The sequence below is a fragment of the Zalophus californianus genome, chromosome 17, assembly GCF_009762305.2.
Source record: "Zalophus californianus isolate mZalCal1 chromosome 17, mZalCal1.pri.v2, whole genome shotgun sequence".
In the NCBI taxonomy this organism is placed as follows: domain Eukaryota; kingdom Metazoa; phylum Chordata; class Mammalia; order Carnivora; family Otariidae; genus Zalophus; species Zalophus californianus.
This window is the reverse complement of record NC_045611.1, coordinates 54,580,670-54,602,216: the sequence shown is the minus strand read 5'-3', so window position 1 is coordinate 54,602,216 and position 21,547 is coordinate 54,580,670. Positions and strand designations below refer to the sequence as shown.

At 53.8% G+C, this 21,547-nt stretch overlaps 3 protein-coding genes across 5 annotated transcripts in view; 2 read left to right on the top strand and 1 right to left on the bottom strand.

Moving 5' to 3' along the window:
- LOC118356455 (zinc finger protein 713-like) overlaps nt 1-2,668 on the top strand; it is a 50,972-nt gene extending 48,304 nt beyond the window's left edge. The window contains exon 4 of the mRNA XM_035725255.1: nt 2,336-2,668. Within this exon, the coding sequence (XP_035581148.1) occupies nt 2,336-2,610 (275 nt within the window). The 3' untranslated portion in view covers nt 2,611-2,668. The remainder of the gene's footprint in view (nt 1-2,335) is intronic.
- A 239-nt stretch (nt 2,669-2,907) lies between these two features.
- Nucleotides 2,908-7,255, bottom strand: LOC118356453. 2 transcript variants are annotated; one of them, XR_004819757.1, is made up of 2 exons: nt 4,888-5,986; nt 2,908-3,736 (listed from the first exon to the last, which is right to left on the bottom strand). XR_004819757.1 is itself a non-coding variant. In XM_035725253.1 (2 exons), exons 1-2 carry the CDS (start codon nt 6,990-6,992, stop codon nt 3,383-3,385), a joined length of 639 nt encoding a protein of 212 aa, XP_035581146.1. In that variant the 5' UTR covers nt 6,993-7,255; the 3' UTR covers nt 2,908-3,382. The 2 variants fall into 2 exon arrangements, 1 of the variants encoding a protein (XP_035581146.1); XM_035725253.1 differs by lacking the exon at nt 4,888-5,986 and adding an exon at nt 6,708-7,255.
- Nucleotides 7,256-9,460: 2,205 nt separating this feature from the next.
- Nucleotides 9,461-18,800, top strand: HAS1 (hyaluronan synthase 1). 2 transcript variants are annotated; one of them, XM_027618341.2, is made up of 5 exons: nt 9,461-9,665; nt 12,973-13,677; nt 15,161-15,386; nt 15,861-15,993; nt 17,759-18,800. In XM_027618341.2, exons 1-5 carry the CDS (start codon nt 9,657-9,659, stop codon nt 18,432-18,434), a joined length of 1,749 nt encoding a protein of 582 aa, XP_027474142.1. In that variant the 5' UTR covers nt 9,461-9,656; the 3' UTR covers nt 18,435-18,800. The 2 variants fall into 2 exon arrangements, with proteins under 2 accessions (XP_027474142.1, XP_027474141.1); XM_027618340.2 differs by having other exon boundaries at nt 9,620-9,665; nt 12,970-13,677.
- The last annotated feature ends 2,747 nt before the right edge of the window (nt 18,801-21,547 follow it).

Here is a 21,547-nt window from a genome sequence, read left to right as displayed (position 1 = left end):
CATTCATATTGCACGACCATAACCACTCCCTAGTTGCCGAACTTTCTCATCACCCTAAACAGAAACTCCATACCCATCAAACAGTAATTCCCCCATTCCCCAGCCCCGGCAACCTGAATCTGCTTTCTGACCTAATTTGCCAGTTCTGGACATTTATCTACATGGAATCATATAATATGTGATCTTTTATGTATTGCTTCTTTCTCTTTTCGAGGTACATCCATGTTATAGCAAGTGTCAGTGCTTTGTTCCTTTTTATGGCTGAATAATATTCCACTGTGTGAATGGACCACATTTTGTCTCTCCACCCATCCACTAATGGATATTTGGCTTGTTTCCTTCCACCTTCTGGCTACTGTGAAGAGTGCTAGTATGACCATCTGTGCACGTTTTTGTTAGAGTTCTTGTTTTCTCTGTATACTTTTTGCCCAGTCTTTTCTCTCAGAGGGCAAGGACCTTATCTTCTTTAGCTAAGTGATCTCGCTGGTAGGCGACTTGCATGTTAGCAATTGTGGGAGCATCTGTGATAGTGTGATTTATAATAAAAAATACATATTTGATCTTCACCCGTTTCTGTCATAAAGCTCCCAAATCTCTTGGAATTTCCCATAATGGGAGTAATGAAGGTGTTTGTTGTTAAGTTAATGAGGTGACTTTTGAAAAGCATCTAAGGATGGGGGCCAGTCACCAGAGGAGTCAACTTTCAGTAACCCGCCACCCTTCCGCCATCTCCAGGGAGGGGAGAGGGGCTGGAGATTGAGTTCACTCACTAATGACCAAAGATTTAATCAGTCATGACTATGTAATGAAGCTTCCATTAAAAATCCAAAAGGCTGGGTTTTGGAAGACTTACAGTTTGGGGAACCCAGAATGCTTCCACATGCCACCAGGCTTAGCCCCAAACTCCATGGGGACAGAAACTCCTTTGATTGGGACCTCGCCCTATGTTTCACTTCATCTGGCTGTTGATTCATATCCTTTATTATTTTTTTAAGATTTATTTGAGAGCGAGAGAGCAGAGTGAGTGAGAACACAAGTTGGGGGAGAGGCAGAGGGAGAGGGAGAAGCAGGCTCCCCGCCGAGCAAGGAGCCCAATGCGGGGCTCGATCCCAGAACCCTGGGACCATGACCTGAGCTGAAGGCAGATACTTAACCAACTGAGCCACTGAGGCGCCCCAATTCATATCCTTTAATATTCTTGGTAATAAACTGGTAATCTAATGAGTAAATAGGCTTCCTGAGTTCTGTGAACTACTCTAGCAAATTAATCAAACCCAAGGAGGAGGTTGTGGGAGGCAGGTGACATTTGGACTTGCACCTGGCATCAGAAGGGGGAGGGGGGCAATCCTGTGGGACTGAGCCCCCAACCTGTGGGGTCTGACTCCGTGTAGTGTTGGAATTGCGTCAAACTGTAGGATACCCAGCTGGTGTCAAAGAATTGCTTGGTGGTGTGGGGGGAAACCCCACGTGTTAAAACGAGGTTCAGAATCATCAACTCCTCACTTTCCTCTTCCTTGACCCACTCTTTGTCATGGCAGCCATGCATCCAGCCCCGGAGTCTAAATCTCTAGTGGAGGAACTAGATTGCAAATTTAATTTAATTTTAATGCATTTAAATCTAAATAGCTCCATGTGGCTAGAGGCCACAGGGTTGGCTCTGCAGCTCTAGTATGACTGAGGGTCCCTCTCTCCTTCTCCCACCACACTCTGAGCTCATCAAGGCTCTTCTGAGTCCCGTTTGCCTCTGTGTTCTGGCCACAGAGCCTGACACGTGCAGGCCCCAGGGAATATGAAGGAGTAAGTAGCCTCATAGCCTCATGTCTCCTGTTTGCCTTTGTATTCCCAAATTTCTCTCTGCTTTTGACAAATATATTTGTGAGATAGCTACTGGTATTTTCTGATAACCTTTCAAACCTCAGGGAGACCCGTATGTCCTCAGCGCAGATCACAAATCAACCCTAACGTGCAGGGGCCAGCAGAGGTAGGAGCACGGGGGTGAGGGGCGTGGGTGTTTAGATTCCCAAGAGGCTCTGGCTCAGCCACAGATGGTGCTAACACATCCCTGACTATTTGGAAATACAGAGAAACCCCGGTTCCTGCTACTCAGGCAGCCCCTGATCTACTTCTGCTGCTGGTCCCTCAGCTCTGCTCCTTTAGAAATCATGGAAGATTGAGAAATTTTGCTTCATCAGAAGACAGATCTGTGAAGGGCGGAGAACAGAGAACCTCAGCTCTAGGGCAACTAAGGGAGTGCTGGGGACCCAGACTCCTGGCACCTAGGACTTCATGGCTCTGAGCCTCTGCCTTCCCACCTCTGTTAACAATCCCTCTGCAGAGGATTATCTGCACAAGGAAGAGAGAGAATATTCCTACAACAGGACGCTCCTCTACAGGAAGGAGAATGAGCCAATCGTAACAACGTGCACAACTGTGGATGAATCTCACCGACGTAATGTTGAGCAGAAGAAGCCAGCACCACAGGCGCCTGGGTGGCTCAGTTGGTTGAGCGTCCAACTCCTGATTTCAGCTCAGGTGATGGTCTTGGAGTCTCGGGGTCGTGGTATTGAGCGCTGCATCAGGCTCTGCGCACACAGCGGGGAGTCTGCTTGAGATTCTCTCTCTCTGCTCCTCCTCCCACTCATGTACTCTCTCTCTCTCTCTCTCTCTCTCTCTCGCCCTCTCTAAATAAATAAAATCTTTAAAAAGAAGAAGAAGCCGCCACTGGGCACAAAAGAGGAGGCACTGTCTGAAATTTTAAAACGGGTCGATTAGACCAAGTCTATTAGAATCAGGACAGTCCCTCTCGTGTGGGGGAGGGTGGGGGGGGGACGGGCACGGGGGGGGCGAGGGGCTGGTGAGATGGTCTCCTTCTTGATCTTGTGACCATTTGTTGATGGTACATTTACGGTAAGTGTAATGTTCTGTATGTATATTATACTTTGGTAAAAAGTTCACTAGAGACAGAAAGAAGGGAGGAGGGAGGTGCAGGGGACAGAGAGAAGAGAAAGGGCGGAGGGAGCACTTTCCTGGCACAGGAGAGCTGAAGGGTGGGTTCCAGAATTTTCTGCAGCTGCAGCTTTGAGGTGGGTGAGTTGACACAGGGCTCCGTGAAGACAGTGAAGATCATTTCCTACTCTTCCCCACCACAGCTCATCCACACAGAGGGGTGCGGGGAGAAACACCAGCACCGTTGTTAACATTTAACAGCACACTGCAGTGCGGAAAGCGCATGGACTTCTGATTCCGAACGAGCCGTGTTCACATCCCAGCTCCGCCACTACCTGTGTGACCTTCAACGGGTCACTTACCTTTTTGAACCTCAATTTTCTCTTCTCTAACACCGGATCTATAGTAACCATCTGAAGGAGACCTTTGGTTAGAGCTAATGAATGTGAAGTAGGTGGCCCAGGGTGTGGTGTAGATCATGGCCACCATCAACATTTTGGCTATTTCCACCTGCTGGAGACAGGCCTGCAGCACTGACCACAGAGGGGGGCTCCCGGCATCTGTTCCTCTGACTTCCTCCATCTGGAGCCCCCAGGGCACCCCTTCGTGACCCACCATCTGTGCTGCACGCTGTCCACTCCCCAGACTTTTCCAAGCTCCTTGAAATAGTCTCGAGTAGGCAGGTCTTGGCACCCTCCTCCAGAGCTGAGGAAGCCGGGGCCCAGGGATTGGCTCTGTGGCCAGCACCGTTCCATCCACGCACATCAGTGTGGTCATGGGCTCTCTTCGTCTGCAAGTGGAAGGAGGACACTCAGCCAGGGTAGGACATGACCTGCCGAAAGCCACCAGCCTTGGAACCCAGGAGCAGCTGACTCCAGACCATGGGCTCCTCCCAGACCCTACCGGGCTGACCCCCCCCCCCCCAAGATCATAACTGAGGTGGCCAGGGTCCCCTGTTGCCACCTGAATCATTCATGGAGACCCTCAGTGCTGCTGGTTCGGGAACAGTTAACACGTATCTCACATGGCAGTGTGCCAGGCAGATGCTCTCTCTCCCTGAATCTGAAGGGCTACCCTGTGAGGGACAACTTGAGATACTCCCGTTTCACAGATGAGGAAAGAGAGGCTCAGGGGAATGAAATGACTCCTTGCCAAGAACACACAAGTGACCACCGCCTCCTTGGGGGCCCCAGACTGTCCCTCCGATTCCACAGCCTCGCATCTGTCTTCTGACTCAGTTGTGTTCCTCCCATGGAAGCTCATCAGGCGCTGGTCTGTCTTGGAAGTGGACTCAGGTTCACAGTGGACCGTTTTCGGAAGGAAGTGGTGGAGGCACAGAGCCAAAGCCATGTGAGCAAGAGTAAACTGGGTCTCACAAAATTTTCTGTTGGAGCTCAGAAGAGAGTCCAGCCCCAGGCCTCCTCTTCAGCACCTAGGAGTGCAGATCCCTCCCTCAGACCCAGGACTCCAGCCCCCAGCCCTTCCTCCCTCAGACCCAGGAGTCCAGCCCCCAGCCCTTCCTCCCTCAGACCCAGGAGTCCAGCCCCCAGCCCTTCCTCCCTCAGACCCAGGAGTCCAGGCCCCCCCCGGCCCCCTCCTCCCTCAGACCCAGGAGTCCAGCCCCCACCCCCTCCTCCCTCAGACCCAGGGGTCCTGCCCCCAACCCTTCCTCCCTCAGACCCAGGAGTCCCCCACCCCAGCCCCTCCTCCCTCAGACCCGGGAGTCCAGCCCCCAGGCCCCTCCTCCCTCAGACCCAGGAGTCCAGCCCCCAGCCCCCTCCTCCCTCAGACCCGGGAGTCCAGGCCCCCAGCCCCCTCCTCCCTCAGACCCGGGAGTCCAGCCCCCAGGCCCCTCCTCCCTCAGACCGGGGAGTCCAGCCCCCAGGCCCCTCCTCCCTCAGACCCAGGAGTCCAGCCCCCAGCCGTTCCTCCCTCAGTGACCTTCTTTTCTGGCTCTGCTGCCTCCTTGCTGCATCACTCTGGCTAGGAAACTGTTCTCAGGCCTCAGGCTCCCTCTCTGAAAAAGGAGACACTTGCTTTCCTGGGAGAGGATAGAACTCCCAGAAAAAGAAGTCTCCTTCTTCCTCTCCCTCTTTTTGGCTCTTTCTGTTTCTGTTTCCTTCAGGGACATGGACAGGAGCAAAGGAGGAAGCTGGGACGAGGCGTCCCCAGCTGCAGGGACAGGGTTAAGGGAGGACAGGGCCCCCGGAAGCCCCACAACTTCCTCCTGGAGGCCGAAGGTGGACATGCAGTCCCTGCTGCCTCCCTCTCTCCCTCCCTCCCAGAATTTCTGCCGAATCTTGGAGGCCTAGGTGTTTCCCAGAATGCAGGTGTGTGGGAGGAAAGGCCCTGTGGGCTGCCGCCGTCCAGGGCTCCGCTGAGCGCTGGGACCCAAGCCCTCTGAGTTCCTGGAAGTCCACAGGCAGTCTGCTTCCAGATTTGGATCTTTGCCGACCCTGGGGCGCCTTGCCTAGGGTCCCACGTCCCTGGGAGCTCCTAATCCCATGCCTCTCGGGACTGACCACTCAGGGATGGCTCCCCCAGCAACTGGGGAGGTGTGTGGGGAGGGGGTCCCAGCCCTGGGCTCTCTCCCGCCCTCTCCGCCTTCCTCCCTGGCCCTCTCCCCTCCCTCCTCTTCTCTCCTTTTCCTCCTCTTTGTCCTTCCTCTCAGGAGGGCAGCACGGGAGGTGGCAGGTCTGTCTTCCATCGGGCCGTTCATCCGACACGTATTTGTTGAATACCTACTGTGTACCAGGCACGGGTCCAGATCCCAGCGGAACAGAGTCCTGACCAGAACAGGCAAAGAGCACTGCCCGTTGGGAGCTTGTGTTCTAACAAGGGAGATGCACTTGATACAAGAAAGGCAATAAACAGGCAACTTACACTTTATGTAGGAAGGTGAAAAATCCTGTGACAAACAGGAAAGAGCAGGGGGAGGTAAAGGGGAACAGGAGTGGCGGCAGGGGTGGCCAGGTAAGCCAGCCTCCCTCTTCCCTTCTCCCTCCCTCGCTTCCTTCTTTCATTCCTCCATCCTTCCACCCTTCTCTGTTCCTCTCCCCCCCTCCTCCCTCCTCCATGCTCTGTCTCTCCCTATCTACACTCTCCCAAAGCACCTCCTTCCCACCCAGACACATTTGCCTGGAGTCAGGTATTTAACAAAACACCACAACTTCCTCGCCTTACTTCCCCGGGGCCCTTGCTTTCCCTCGTTCCCTAGGAGACAAGTAATCATCGAGAAGGGTACATGCCCGAAATGAGGCAAATGTAGTCAGAAGGAGCTCAGATGAAAGGCTCAGTGAGCTGCCTCGCAGTCTCCTTGCCCCTCGGGGTCCTCAGGGAGCTCTGCTCAACCTTGCTCTGCGCTCCCCCTCTCCTCAAGCCCCACAGCTACTACCTGCGTCCCAGCTCAGACTTGTTCAGAGGAGACCCTGATAGAACCCCGCCACTCAGACACCCCTGCCATAAGTCCCCAGTCTCTCCATCCAGTTCGTCCCTACAGGCACCCAGAGCCGCCCCCCCATCTGCTCCCAGCCCTCCCATAGCGCTCCAGCATCCCCAGGACCAAATCCCAGCCCCTGAATCTGCCAATCAGAACCTGCACGTGGTGAACCCAGCTGTGCATCCCACCCCCACCCCGTGCTTCGCCCCTCATGCTTCTACACATCAACCCACCTGTACTTTGCTGACTGGCCAGGACATTTCTTGCCTTGCATGCCCTTCCTACTCCACTTTCTAACCACCAGTCCCACCCCCACCCTTACCTTGGCTAACTCCTCATCAGTCAGGACTCTGCTCCTCCTGGACATCACCTCCTTCAGGAAGCCCACCCTGATTCTCCAGCCGGTTTGGTGCATCCTTGCACTAGTCTTTGATCCTCTGTTTACACAGCTGTCTCCTTCACAAGATTGGCATCTCCACAAGGGCAGGGCCCGGGTCTGAGTCATCTCTGTGTGCCTGGCATCACCCAGCCCAGAGCCTGGCCCACCAGCGGTGCAGGAGATGTTGCTACAGGGAACAAATGTTCTTTTCCCCTGCCTTTTCTCCATTTCTGCCTTATTTTCTCCCCACTCTTCACCCCTGTCCTCGTTTTCTGTAAACCAAAGCCTGAGGTTTTCTGATGATGATGGAAATCTTGGGAGGGCCACTGTGTACCCAGGGCAGGGAACAGAGATCAGCCTTCACTGGAGTGGAGGGTTCTGGGAGAGATAGGTGTTAGTGAGGGGAGCAAGAGGTGATTCTGCCACTACCTCTTGCCTCCTGTGGGAGTGCCTGGTTTCATCTGTCCTTGTCTTGGCTACTGCCAGCCTTGGTCATCTCTGCCTGCAAGGAATTCTGGGAGACTGGACATGTGAATCTGAGGGAGGAGGGGGCTGGGAGCTTGGACTTTTGGGAGGGAGGAGGGGGCTGGGGATCAGGTCTCCTGGGTCTGAGGGAGGAGGGGCTGGGGGGCTGGACCCCTGGGTCTGAGGGAGGAGGGGGCTGGGGGGCTGGACCCCTGGGTCTGAGGGAGGAGGGGGCTGGGGGTCTGGACTCCTGGGTCTGGGGGAGGAGGGGGCTGGGGGGGGCTGGACCCCTGGGTCTGAGGGAGGAGGGGGCTGGGGGGCTGGGGGGCTGGACTCCTGGGTCTGAGGGAGGAGGGGCTGGGGGCTGGACTCCTGGGTCTGAGGGAGGAGGGTCTGGGGGCAGGACTCTTGGGTCTGAGGGAGGAGGGGGTTGGGGGGCTGGGGGGCTGGACTGCTGGGTCTGAAGGAAGAGGGAGCTGGGGCCCGGACTCCTGGATCCTGGAAGTGGAAACCATTGGGGCTTAAAGTCCTGGTCCCTCCTTCTTCATCCACACTCTGGTTTTAGAAACATCTGGTTTTATACAGCTGCTCCACCCGGGCAGGGTGGGGTGGGGGCTGGGGAGCCAAATGCCCGGCTTCTGAGTGGAGCCTGGACTGCCCCCACCCCCACCCTGGGGTAGAGGAATCTCCCTCCCCTCCTGCTCTGGGCTCAGCTCCCACTGGGGGATCCATCATCCTGACACAGCCAGACACCAGGCGGCAGGCTCCTGGCAACAGCGTCAGAGATGCGGCCCTGCCCTGGTGAGGTGGGCGGGGTGCCTCTCACTTGGGCCCTGAACTGGCCTTCCCCCCCCACCCCCCCACCCCACCCCCCTGACAACCAGGCTCAGGCAAGTCCCAACCTAGTGATGGCCCCTCACACCCTGCCTCCCCGGGGAAACCCAGGGAATGAGGACTTGGTGTCCTACAGGGGAAAGCTCCAGGACAGTTTGGATGCGATGAAGCAGCAGGAGGGAAAAAGGAGGACTTAGAAACAGAAAACACAGAGAGAAGCAGGGAAGGGGAGAGTCAGAAAAACACATACAGAGATGGAACCTCAGAAGAAGATGCACGGAGATACACACAGACCGATGGCGATAGAGGCAGAGACAGAGAAAAGAGCAGCAACCACTGAGAGGCACAGGGAGAAATAGAGAAAACCAGGGAGATGGGGGAAAAGATACGAATACGGATATTGAGCGAGAAACAGAGAAGATAGGCAAACGCAAAGGAAACAAAGGCGGAGACACACGGGAGAGTGAGAAAGGGAGAGACAGACTCATGGAGTAGGAAAGTCAAGGAGACCGAGAGTCAGAAATGCAGAGACAGACAGACCCAGACCCAGAGGGAAGGAGACAGAAAGGGACAGAGAGAGAAGGAAAAGGGAGCGAGAAAGATAGGGAGGCAGGGAGAGAAACAGGAACACACAGAGCGAACCGGACAGACAGGTGGACAGAGACTCGGAGACAGTAGGAGATGGGCATGTACACCGACAGACGGAGAAACAGAGGCAGCTACAGAGGGAGACAGATGGGCATTATCAGTTCACCCGAAGAGGAACAGGGAGAAAGAATTAGATAGAATCTTTTGGTTTTTTTTTTTTTTTTTTTTTTTTATCATGGAAAAAGAAGGGCATGGAAACAATGACATTTATCACTGAGCCTCCTGGTCCTGAGGGGCTGGGGGCTTAGAAGCCGCAGGACCCCGTCTCGTTGGCCTCTAAGCGAGGCCACTGCCACCTCCACTCTGACTCAGGTTCCCGGGGCTCCCTGGGGGCAGCTGACCCACAACTCTGTGAGTTCACCCCGGAGCCCCCGGGAGACAAATCGCAGTGCCCAGCCCCCTCCCCGGGCCCTGGCACACGCGCACAGGCAGACCCACGACCACTCACAGCGCCTTGCGGACAGCGGGCCTCACAGCCGGCGCGCGCGGCCACGCCCACAACCACGCACGTGTGCGCATTTTCTCGTCCCCGGGGCTTCGAGGGGAGCGGCTGGGATGCGGGAGAGGGGGGCAGAGAAACCGGGCAGACAGGAGGAACGACGGAGGGGGTGGGGGGAAGAAAGCGAGGGCGAGGAACGCAGAAATGGAGAGAGAGAAGAGGGGGGATCGAGAGCGGAGAGCCGAGAAGGAGGCCTGGGAGGGCGGGGAAGGGCGAGACGGCGGCCCTGGGAAGGGAGGCCGTCGGGCGCGGGGGTGCGGGCAATGGCGGGAAGCGGGTGGAGCTGCCCGGCTGGTCCGTGACCTCAGAGCCCCTGGCCCAGCTCCTCCCTGACGTCAGCCCTCCACCGCCCCCGCCTGCATCGGTCTTCAAATGACCCCCGGGCTCCCCAGCCACAGCGAGACCCGGGAGCGAGCAGGAGAGGAGCGCCCGCCGGACCCGCAGCGATGACACAGGTGCGCGCGGCCGTGCGGGGACTCTGGCACCTGTGTGACCACGTGGGTGGGTGGGGGGACACCGCGCGCGCTCCTGTGCGTGACGGCGACCGTCGGTGTGGGACAGTGACCCGGTCGGAGCGCTTGGGTTCCATCCCCCTGTGTAGGTGGCCATCCCACCCGTAGTGTATGAGAAGTGACATGCCCTTGCTGATCCCGCTGTAAGCCCGTGTCTGCGTGCGGGGTGCGGGTGGGCGAGGCAGAGCTGTATTTGCTGGACACGTGGGCTGGATTTCTACTTTTATGTGTTCAGTAACTATTCAGTTGAACCAAAGGAAATCGCAGATATCTGGTCCCTTTTGCCCTTTAAAAAATGGCCACTTCATCGGGCTCAACCTTAACTGTTACTATTTTCTGAAGCTCTCTCCCTTTGCTCCCACCCGGACCCACGAGTGGGTGCCTGTGTCTCTGTTGCTCTGTAGGCATCCGTTCCTGGTTTAGCTCCTTCCTGCTCAAGGGTGTGTTCCCAAGTTCACCTGTGTGGCTGTTGGTGAGGGTCTCAGGATCCTTAGTTCTAACAGCAGGTGCCTGGATTATCTTCTAGAATATGAATGTTCTCCTATGTGGGCACACTCTGTGTGTCTCTTGTCATGTGTGAATATATGTGTGGGGCTGTGTGTCCACAGCTGATACAGGTGTGTTTCTGAGTGTTTTAATAATGTAATTATTAATACTGAGTGATTACTAGGCTAAAAGCTCTACCTATAGAAGCTAAAAGCCGTGTCCTATAGAAACATCATGTGAGCCACATACATAATTTAAAATTTTTTAGTAGCCACATTTAAAAGGTAAACTTACTTTCAATAATATAATTTATGTAACCCAATATATCAGGGGTCATCAGATTTTTTCTGTATAAAGCTAGATAGTCAATATTTGAGTTTTTGTGTGTCCTGTGATCTCTACTGCAACTACTCCACTTTGGTGTAGCGTGAAATCAGCCATAGACAATATGTAAACAGATGAGTGTGACTGTATGCCAATCAAAGTTGATTTAAGGATGCTGAAATTCGAATTTCATGTAATTTTCATATGCCACAAAGTATTATGCTTTTGACTTTTTTCACCCATTTAAAAATGTAAAAACTAGGGATGCCCAACTGGCTCAGTTGGTAGAGCATGCAAATTTTTTTTTAAAGACTTTTATTTATGTATTTGACAGAGAAAGAAAGTGCAAGCAGGGGGGAGCAACAGAAGGAGAGGGAGAAGCAGACTCCCTGCTGAGCAGGGAGCCCATGTGGGGCTGGATCCCAGGACCCTGGGATCATGACCTGAACAAAAGGCAGATGCTTAACCAGCTGAACTACCCAGGCACCCCTGAGCATGTGCTTCTTAATTTCGGGGTTGTAAGTTCAAGCTCCACATTGGGTGTAGAGGTTACTTAAAAAATAAAATCTTAAAAAAAAAAAACACTAAACTAAAAACTTGTCTTCGCTTGCAGGGTTGTAGTGAAAAGGGTAGCAGGCATCTGGCCTGAGGGCTGTAGGGTGCCAACCCCTGCTATCTCTCAGAAATTTTATCATTTCACGAATAGACGCATTTGCTACAACGTAACATAAAGCTTCAAAACAAGATTTTAAAAACTATCATTTCAGTATGTAACCAATACAAAAATATTAATGAGATATTTTACTCTCTTTTTTTTCAAACTAAGGCTTCAGAATCCAGATGTGTAACACATCTCACACAGATACTGTATTTTCATTGGTGATACCTGATCCGCATTTAGATTTCATAAAATTTACCAATGAAAAAGCAGCTTCCCACACCCTACTCGTTTCAAACATACTTAAAAGCTTTCCAATAATTGAATCCAGTATCAGTTTCTGAAGTTAAATATTTAAATAAAATTAAAAATTCAGTTCCTCTGTCATACTGGCTGTTTTTCAAGGACCGAGTAGCCACATGTGGCTGGTGACGCCTGTTTTGGACGACACAAATCTGTATCCTAATGACTCATTTAACTCATAAAGAAGCCCATGAGATGGGAGCTGGTGACAGAGGAGGCAGTTTAGAGGACGATGGAGCCAGACTGCCTGAATGGCCTTGGGCAAGAGAAATCACTGCCCTGTGCCTCAGTTTCCTTATATGTAATAGGAGCAACAGTATCTATCACACTTGGGCAGTACTTGGCATGTAGAAGGGGCTGAATCCCCATTTTACAAGATGAGAAAACGGAGGCACCCCTCTCTCTGATTCTGAGCTCTTCCCGCAACACGTACTGGGCACTTGGCCCTGTCGGGAACCTGAGCAATGAAGGAGAATGTGGTCTTGCCTTTGGGAAGTCAGAGAAAAGACTCCACCTGTGAGCTTCATGACCTTTGGCAAGCCACTCTTCCTGGCTAATCAGTTCTCAGTTTTGCTATGTGTATGGTGGCAGTAAACATTATCTCCTGCCCCCCCCCACCCCCAGCTCTCCTGACCAGTAAAGCCAGTATATAAGCTGGTAGTTCAATGACCGGATTCTTAGGTTCAAATCCTGGCTTCTCTGCTATCCAGGTGTGACCTTGGGCAGGTTGCTGCACCTCTCTCTGACTCAGTTGCCTCGGCTATAAAATGGGGATAATAGTACCTACCTCATAGGACTGTCCTGAGGATTAAAATAAGTTTCTATAAAAGGCTTATGGCAGCACCTGGTACATACCATATTGCATTTTTTTTAAATATTTCTTTATTTGACAGAGAGAGAGAGAGACAGCAAGAGGGAGCACAAGCAGGGGGAGTGGGAGAGGGAGAAGAGGGGAGAAGCAGGCTTCCTGCTGAGCAGGGAGCCCGATGTGGGGGCTCGATCCCAGGCCCCGGGGATCATGACCTGAGGCGAAGGCAGACGCTCAAGGACTGAGCCACCCAGGCACCCCCATATTGCGTTATTTTTAAGATGATGATGATGATGATCTCAACACTAAGAAACCTTTAATTGTGAGATGAGCGTTTATTTTATGTGCCACCAAGAAGCGGGAGGGGAGGAGATCCCCTGTTAATTGAACTGTGACATTCCCTTGAGTGTAATCCTCATGGATTGAAGAGCTGTTTAAAATGTGGGGGGAAATGTATTAGAATCAATATACTATAATCAGGCATCGAGCTTCACTGTTTGCCACAATCATTTTCATTAGTGAAAATAACTTTGCAGTACCCAGGGGATTTTCTTTACAAAAGGGGGATGTTGTATTGGCTTGGGGGAAAGCAAAAACCCTAGGTGTTCCCTTCACAGAAGAGGACTTCAGGACTCTTTCCCACCGCTCTCCCCTCTCTCTGCTCCCAGCAGGACGTGCCCAAGCCCACCCCGGCCGGCCGCCACTGCTCTGGCCTGGCCCGGCGGGTGCTGACTATCACCTTCGCGCTGCTCATCTTGGGCCTCATGACCTGGGCCTACGCCGCCGGGGTGCCGCTCGCCTCCGATCGCTACGGCCTCCTGGCCTTCGGTCTCTACGGGGCTTTCCTCTCCGCACACCTGGTGGCGCAGAGCCTCTTCGCGTACCTGGAGCACCGGCGGGTGGCGGCGGCGGCGCGGCGGGCGGCGGCGCGCGGGCCCCTGGAGGCGGCGGCGGCGCGCAGCGTGGCGCTGACCATCTCGGCGTACCAGGAGGACCCGGCGTACCTGCGCCAGTGCCTGGCGTCCGCCCGCGCCCTGCAGTACCCGCGCGCGCGGCTGCGCGTCCTCATGGTGGTGGACGGCAACCGCGCCGAGGACCTCTACATGGTGGACATGTTCCGCGAGGTCTTCGCCGACGAGGACCCCGCCACCTACGTGTGGGACGGCAACTACCACCAGCCCTGGGAACCCGCGGCGGCGGGCGCTGCAGGCGCGGGCGCCTACCGGGAGGTGGAGGCCGAGGACCCGGGGCGGCTGGCGGTGGAGGCGCTGGTGAGGACGCACAGGTGCGTGTGCGTGGCGCAGCGCTGGGGCGGCAAGCGCGAGGTCATGTACACGGCCTTCAAGGCCCTCGGCGACTCTGTGGACTACGTGCAGGTGAGTGCAAGGTGCCCGCGCCCCACCGCGCCCCTGACGCTGGGAATCCCTCTTCTCTAGGATTCTTCCTTCGGTGCAGAGATTGGAATGGACCTCTTTGTCACTCCCTTTTTTATCCAGCCATTCAGTGGAGGGATTCTTTCCGTCGCTCCTTCGTTCTTACGTCCCTCTATCCGTCCATCCAGTGAGGATACCACTCATTTTATTCATCGTGTAGTGATTCATTAATTCCTCCCTTTCTTCATTCATTCATCCTCAAGTTGCATACTCTATACTCTTTCTTTCACTCCTACTCATACATTCTTTTTTTATTGTAGTTGACATCACTCATCCCTTCTTATATCCATCTCTCCAATATGGAGGTCATTCGTTTATTTTGTTCATTCATTTACCTGTTGGATGTAGACTCTTTCCTTCCCTCGTTCACCCATCCATCCATCCATCCATCCATCCATCCATCCATCCATCCATCCAGTCATCCACTCAATCTAAAGATTTATTCATTTATCCATCCATTGTAGAAATCATTGCTTTATTCACCCATTCAATGTAGAGATTTCTTCCTGTCTTCATCCAATGTAGACATTCGTTCAGTAATGCACTGCATTAGTTTTCTATTACTGACTAACCGATGACTACAAATTTGGCAGCTCAAAACAAAACACTTATTATCTCCCAGTTTCCATGAATCAGGAGTCTGGGCAAAGCTTAACTGGTTCCTCTGTTCGGGTACCATCAGGCTATAATCATGATGTCAGCTGGAGCTGGGTCCTATCTAAGGCTCAGGGGCCTCTTCCAAGCTAATGTGTTTGTGGGCAGCATTCATGTTCTTGCAGCCATAAAACTTCTTCCAGATCAGCAAGAGAAAGTCTCTGACTTCTAGACCTTCTTTTAAAGGGCTCACCTGATTAGGTCAGACCCACCCAGGAAATCTCAGTAGATTAGGGATCTTTTTTTTTTTAAGATTTTATTTATTTATTTGACAGAGAGAGAGACAGCGAGAGAGGGAACACAAGCAGGGGGAGTGGGAGAGGGAGAAGCAGGCTTCCCGCTGAGCAGGGAGCCCGATGCAGGGCTCGATCCCAGGACCCCGGGATCATGACCTGAGACGAAGGCAGACGCCTAATGACTGAGCCACCCAGGCGCCCCAGGGATCTTAATTACATTGCAAAACGCCTTTACTATTTGTATATAAGGCAATATCATCATGGGAGTTATGTGCCATCTCTTTTGCCATATCCTGTGGGTTAGAAACAAGTTACAGGTCTTGCCCACATGCCAGAGGAGGGTATGATACAAGGTTATGGGTCTTGGGGAGGTCATCTTAAAGTGTGTTTAGACATTGAAAATGACTACAAAATTGAAAGTTATGTTCAGGTTGGGTGCGGAGTGTCCCAGCAGCTCCCCACCCTCTGGTGCCCTCCCCTCAGGCACCAGCTCTGGGCAGGGATTTGGCCTGATCCCGGCCCCTTCCACCCCACAGGTCTGTGACTCGGACACAAGGCTGGACCCCATGGCACTGCTGGAGCTGGTGCGGGTACTGGACGAGGACCCCCGGGTAGGAGCTGTTGGGGGGGACGTGCGGATCCTTAACCCCCTGGACTCCTGGGTCAGCTTCCTAAGCAGCCTGCGGTACTGGGTGGCCTTCAACGTGGAGCGGGCTTGTCAGAGCTACTTCCACTGTGTGTCCTGCATCAGTGGTCCCCTAGGTGAGCAGGGGTAGGACTTGGGAGGGCCATGGGTAGGGTGGAGGGGGCAAGAGGGAGCCAGAACGGGCTGAGGATATGATTGAGATTGGGGACAAAGATGGGGCTGCAGCAGGGATTGGGGAGAGGGATACAGCTGGAAGCTGGAGGGGGGATGGTGGTTGGTGGGGTTGGAGAAAGGGTGTGGATGGGGATGGGGGTGGGGATGGGCTTAGGGAAGGGCACGGGGTGGTTGGTGGGGTTGGAGAAAGGGTGTGGATGGGGATGGGGATGGGGGTGGGCTTAGGGAAGGGCACGGGATGGCACTGGAGTCGAGGAAAGGGTTGGGGCCAAGTTTGGGGTTGGTGAAGGGTTTTTGGATGCGGATGGGTAGAGGATGGGGCCAGAATTGGCGGTGAGTTGGGTTGGGACATAGGATTGGGGACAGTACCGGCCACAGTGGAGGCTGATGGTCCTGTACTCCCCACCCCCACCTAGGCCTGTACAGGAACAGCCTCCTGCAGCAGTTCCTTGAGGCCTGGTACAACCAGAAGTTCCTGGGTACCCACTGCACCTTTGGGGATGACCGGCACCTCACCAACCGCATGCTCAGCATGGGCTATGCGACCAAGTAAGCCGAGGGGATCAGGTAGTTGGGTGTGTGCGGAGGCCAGTGACTCTGTGTGTGTGTGTGTGTGTGTGTGTGTTGGGAATTCTCCAAACCCAAATTATCGTGCAGGACAGTGGGCTCTACCAAATGAGACATTAAGGGAGAGTGGAAGATACTGGAAGGGGTAGGGGTGGCATTTACATTGATCATGTGACCCAATGGACTCTACTAAGTGAGGCAAGGTGAGGGTGGGGAATTCCACCTAGAATATACCACATGAGATGGGGCAGGATGGCTCTACCCCGGCAGTGCCGATTACTTCAAGTGAGGTGGGAAGGGAAAGAGAGCGGGATCTAGTGAGAGAGTGAGCAAGAAGGATCAAGTGCTTCAGGAAGAGTTGTAATTCAGTGAGACTCGGGGAGTGTGGGTTCAACCAGGTCGAGTTCAGGGGAAAGAGATTTCTACAAAGCTAGACCCTGTGAAAGGGCCAGAGAGAACTTGGGGTACACCAAGGGAATCCATGCATTCATTCACAAGGCACACATTCATTATAATGTGTTTTTGTTTATTTATTTAAGTAATCTCTATGTGCCCCATGTGGGGCTTGAACTCATAACCCCAAGATCAAGAACAGCATGCTCTTCCTGCAGAGCCAGCCGGGCACCCCTCATTACAATGTTTCAAGCTCTGAGGATGCAGCAGTTAACAAGAGACACAAATTCATGCTTACACCTACTGGGGAGACAGTAACTAAGGAGAACGTGTAGTAGGAGGCTGGATGATGGACGTGCCAGGAAAGGGGGTTAGAGAGTCTGGGAGCAGGGAATGAAATGTTAACTAGGATGCCCTAAGAAGGGCAGGGAGGGAGGCTGGAAACCGTGCAGCTGGAGCCCTAGCAAGGGGGAGAGCGTCAGGGGAGGAGGGCAGAGTGGTGACGGGGTGCACTCAAGAAAGGCTTAGAGGCCACCCAAGAACTTTGAGCGAAGACGAGGGAGCCCTGGGAGGTTCTGGGCAGAGGGGTGAGTGTTGCTGGGATAGGATCCCTCTGGCAGCTGTTTTGAGTACAGGCTGCAGGAGACAAGGGTGGGAGGCGGCGGGGAGGCTACTGAGGGAGCCAGGCGACAGACACAGACACGGGGGAAGGAGCCGGGACGGTGTCAAGTAATACCCGCGGGGATAGAATAGTTTGATGCCTCCTGACAAACCTGACCGTTAGCGGCCCACCTGATGACGTTCCAGAAACGGGATCCTAGCCTTGTGTGGGCTTAGCTGCGAACTGGGTGGAGTTGACTAGGATGTCCGCTGCGGCCACAGCAAGGGGGCCTAATGGGTCCCTTGAGCTCGAACACATGGGCTGCCCTGGGTGGTAGGAACACCGCCTGGCTTGTCCCTCACCATGGGGCCTGCCAATAAGAGTGACCACCAAAGTATTCGTCATAGATTAGTGATAGCATTAGTAATAGGTCAGTAACTGTAAGGATATTAGTAATGGCAGTCGTGGTATTAGTCATCGTGCAAACAGTAGTAGTTGCTAATATTTATTGAGCAAGTACAACATCCTGAGCTCAGCAGTTGGCATGTAGTCCTGATTCAGTGCTCACCCCAGCCGTATAAGGTAGGAATCCTTGTCGATCCCATTTTACTTACGGGAACTAGAGGCCCAGGGAGGTCAGGCAAGCTTGCAGCCCCGTGGCCGGCCCGACGTCAGTGGCCTTTTCCGGCTCCGATCCCTGTCCTGGCCACAGGGAGGGCGGTGCTGATGCCCTGCCTCGTCCCTCCGGCGCAGGTACACCTCCCGGTCCCGCTGCTACTCCGAGACTCCCTCGTCCTTCCTGCGCTGGCTGAGCCAGCAGACGCGCTGGTCCAAGTCCTACTTCCGCGAGTGGCTGTACAACGCGCTCTGGTGGCACCGGCACCACGCGTGGATGACCTACGAGGCGGTGGTCTCCGGGCTCTTCCCCTTCTTCGTGGCGGCCACCGTGCTGCGGCTCTTCTACGCGGGCCGCCCGTGGGCGCTGCTGTGGGTGCTGCTGTGCGTGCAGGGCGTGGCGCTGGCCAAGGCGGCCTTCGCGGCCTGGCTGCGCGGCTGCCCGCGCATGGTGCTGCTCTCGCTCTACGCGCCGCTCTACATGGGCGGCCTCCTGCCCGCCAAGTTCCTGGCGCTGGCCACCATGAACCAGAGTGGCTGGGGCACCTCTGGCCGGCGGAAGCTGGCCGCCAACTACGTCCCCCTGCTGCCGCTGGCCCTCTGGGCTCTGCTGCTGCTGGGAGGCCTGGTCCGCAGCGTGGCGCACGAGGCCCGGGCCGACTGGAGCGGCCCTGCCCGCGCCACCGAGGCCCACCACCTGGCCGCCGGCGCTGGCGCCTACGTGGGGTACTGGGTGGTCATGCTGACGCTCTACTGGGTGGGCGTGCGGAGGCTCTGCCGGCGGCGGTCGGGTGGCTACCGAGTCCAGGTGTGAGTCCAGGTGTGCGGGCTGCCCGCCCAAGGGACTTCAGGGGAGGCGAGAGGAAACCAGCGGAGGCGGAGGGGGGCGGGGGCGGGAAACAGGAGCCGCGGACTTGCTGGGTGATTCTCTGGGCCTCAGTTTCCCTCCTCTGTGAAGTGAGGGGGTGGACCCAAGATTCTTCAACCTGGACTATTTTGGGGCTGGGACTTCAGGGTCCCTGGGGAGGGTATTTATTGATCAGGGCGTGGATTTTTAGCGGCGGGGGGACAAGGGTCCCCACATGCTGTCCAGGGGCCTGCTTTCTCCTTGTTCTTATTTAATATCCATTTGTACTGTGTGATTAGGATATAATAAAGAATTTTATTTATTTTCTTCCGAGACTCCCCCCCCTTTTTTTTTTTGAGAACTGAAGGGCTACATGGTCGAAGGTTGGGGACTCGTGGCTCTGTCTTGGGTACCAGCTGTTCGAACGTAGACAGGCTCCTTCCTCGGGAAACGGATAATAATCCCATGGGTCAGAGTTGGGAGGGTGAAATTTCTCAGCTTCTCATCACTGACACTTACAGAGTTGCCTGCTATGTGGGGACACTCTTAGGTATTGTGGAGGCCCTTTCCCTGGTCCATCCACTTGGCTACTCTCTAAGAAAGGTGAGTCATACCTTGTCTCCTCAAAACCCTAACACCTCACCCTTAGCTTGCTTCCCATCTTATTGGGAAAACAAAGGTGACAAGAAGAAAACTTTCCGTCCCACCTGCACATCTTTCCACTGATCTTCATCTGTGCCCACACAGGCCACCTTCCCCCATTCCTGAGGGCAAACTGCCTGTTCCAATGCCAGCTCCTTCCACTGGGGCACTGGACCTCATGCCCTCTGGGCTACTCAGAGATCTCACTCCTTCTGTTCTTCCCACATCATCAATTCTTCCCTCCCCACGGGTCTTTCCTATCAGCATCCAAATGTGCTGTCATTCTCCGATTTTTTAAATACATTTTTAAAAGATTTTTATTTACTCATTTGATAGAGTGAGTGCGTGAGAGAGCACCAGCATCGGGAGCGGCAGCGGGAGAGGGAGAAGCAGACTCTCCGCGGAGCAGGGAGCCTGATGCGGGGCTCGATCCCAGGACCCCGGTATCATGACCTGAGCCGAAGGCAGACACTCAACCAACTGAGCCACCCAGTGCCCCTCACTCTCTGATTTTTAAGACTCCCTGTCTTGACCTATTTCCTCCTGAACTACTGTCTCATTTTTTTAAGTAATCTCTACCCCCAATAGGGCTCAAACTCATGACCCCAAGATCAAGATCTTCTGCATGCCCTACTGACTGAGTCAGCCAGGCACCTCATCCTGTCTCATTTCTAACAGCAAAACTCCTTGAGAGCTGTTGATATTTGTCTCCAATTTCTCTCCCACAAAGTTCAGCCATGTCAAGTGTGTAATTCAGTGGTTTTTAGTAAGTTTATAGACTTGTGCAACCATTACCATAATCTGATTTTATTTTTTTTTAAGATTTTATTTATTTATTTGACAGAGACAGAGACAGCGAGAACAGGAACACAAGCAGCGGGAGTGGGCGAGGGAGAAGCAGGCTTCCCACCGAGCAGGGAGCCCGATGCGGGGCTCGATCCCAGGACCCCGGGATCATGACCTGAGCCGAAGGCAGACGCTTAACGACTGAGCCACCCAGGCACCCCCCCCATAATCTGATTTTAGACCATTTTCCTCACCCCCAAAGAGGAACCCCATAACCACTGGCAGTCCCTTTCATTCCTCACCTCGAAACCACCTCGATGCCCTAGGCAACCGTAATCTACTCTGTCTCTACAGATTTGCATGTATCACTGGCTCATTCCTTTTTATTGCCAAATAATATTCCATTGTAGGGATGTATCACATTTGGTTTATGCATTTATCAGTTGATGGACATTTGCGATGTTTCCAATTTTTGGCCACTGTGAATAACGCTATGACCATTCACATTCAAGTTTTTGTGTGAACACAGGTTAAATTCTCTGGGAGTGGAGCTGCTGAGTCATACGGTGATCCTGTGTAATTTATTGAGGAAGTGCCAGATGGTTTTCACAGCGCCGGTACCATTTTATATTCCTACCAGCAAAGTAGGAGTATTCCAAATTCCTTACATCCTCACCAACATTTGTTATCAGCTGACTTAAAAAAAAAAAAAAGATTTTATTTGAGAGAGAGAGCGTGAGTGGGGTGAGGGGTTGAGGGAGAGGGAGAAGCAGACTGCCCGCTAAGCAGGGAGCCCCACGCGGGGCTCGATCGAAGGACCCGGGGATCATGACCTGAGCCGCAGTCAGACGCTTAACCAACAGAGCCACCCAGGTGCCCCTCACCTGACTTTTTGATTATAGCCTCCCAGGGGGTGTGAAATGGTATCTCACTGTGGTTTTGAGTTGCATTTCCCTGATGATGAGTGTGGCTTAAACCCATGCCAATCAGATGGCTCCCCGCGCCACCGCTCTATGGAAATGGCTCCGGTCAGGTTCATCAGTGATGTCCACCTTGCTAAAACCAATGGCCAATTCTCAGGCCTTCTCTTTCACCATGTGGCAGCATGTGACCCAGCTGATCACTATGTCCCTGGAAATGCTTTCTTCGCTTGGCTTTCAGAATGCCGCAGCTGCCTTGCTTTCCCCGTTTTCCCTTCTCAGTTCCTCTTCATGGTTCCGACTGCTCACCTGTGGAGGACCCACTTCTGTTATCCGTCTACACTCATTTCTTCTGTGTATCCAGCGGCGTGGCTCTGCATGCCTCATTCACGCTCCATGCCTGGAGAGGGGGCTCTGCAGCTTGTATCTTCAGATCAGACCTCACCCCTAAACTCCCGACTCATGTACCCAACTGCCTCCAAGACACTTCCACTTGGGATACCTCCTCACCAGACCCAACACCGCATCTGTCCTCCTCAATCCCCTCCTCAATCCCCATGAAACCTGCTCCTCCAACAGCAGTAAACAGAACTCTTGACATTCCAGCTGCTCGTGCCAAAAATGCTAGAACTGCACTGAGCACAACAGTGGCCCCTACCACATAGGACTTTTTTTTTCTTTCATTCACTCATTCTTTGATGATGTCAATCAGTCCCAAAACCATTTACCAAG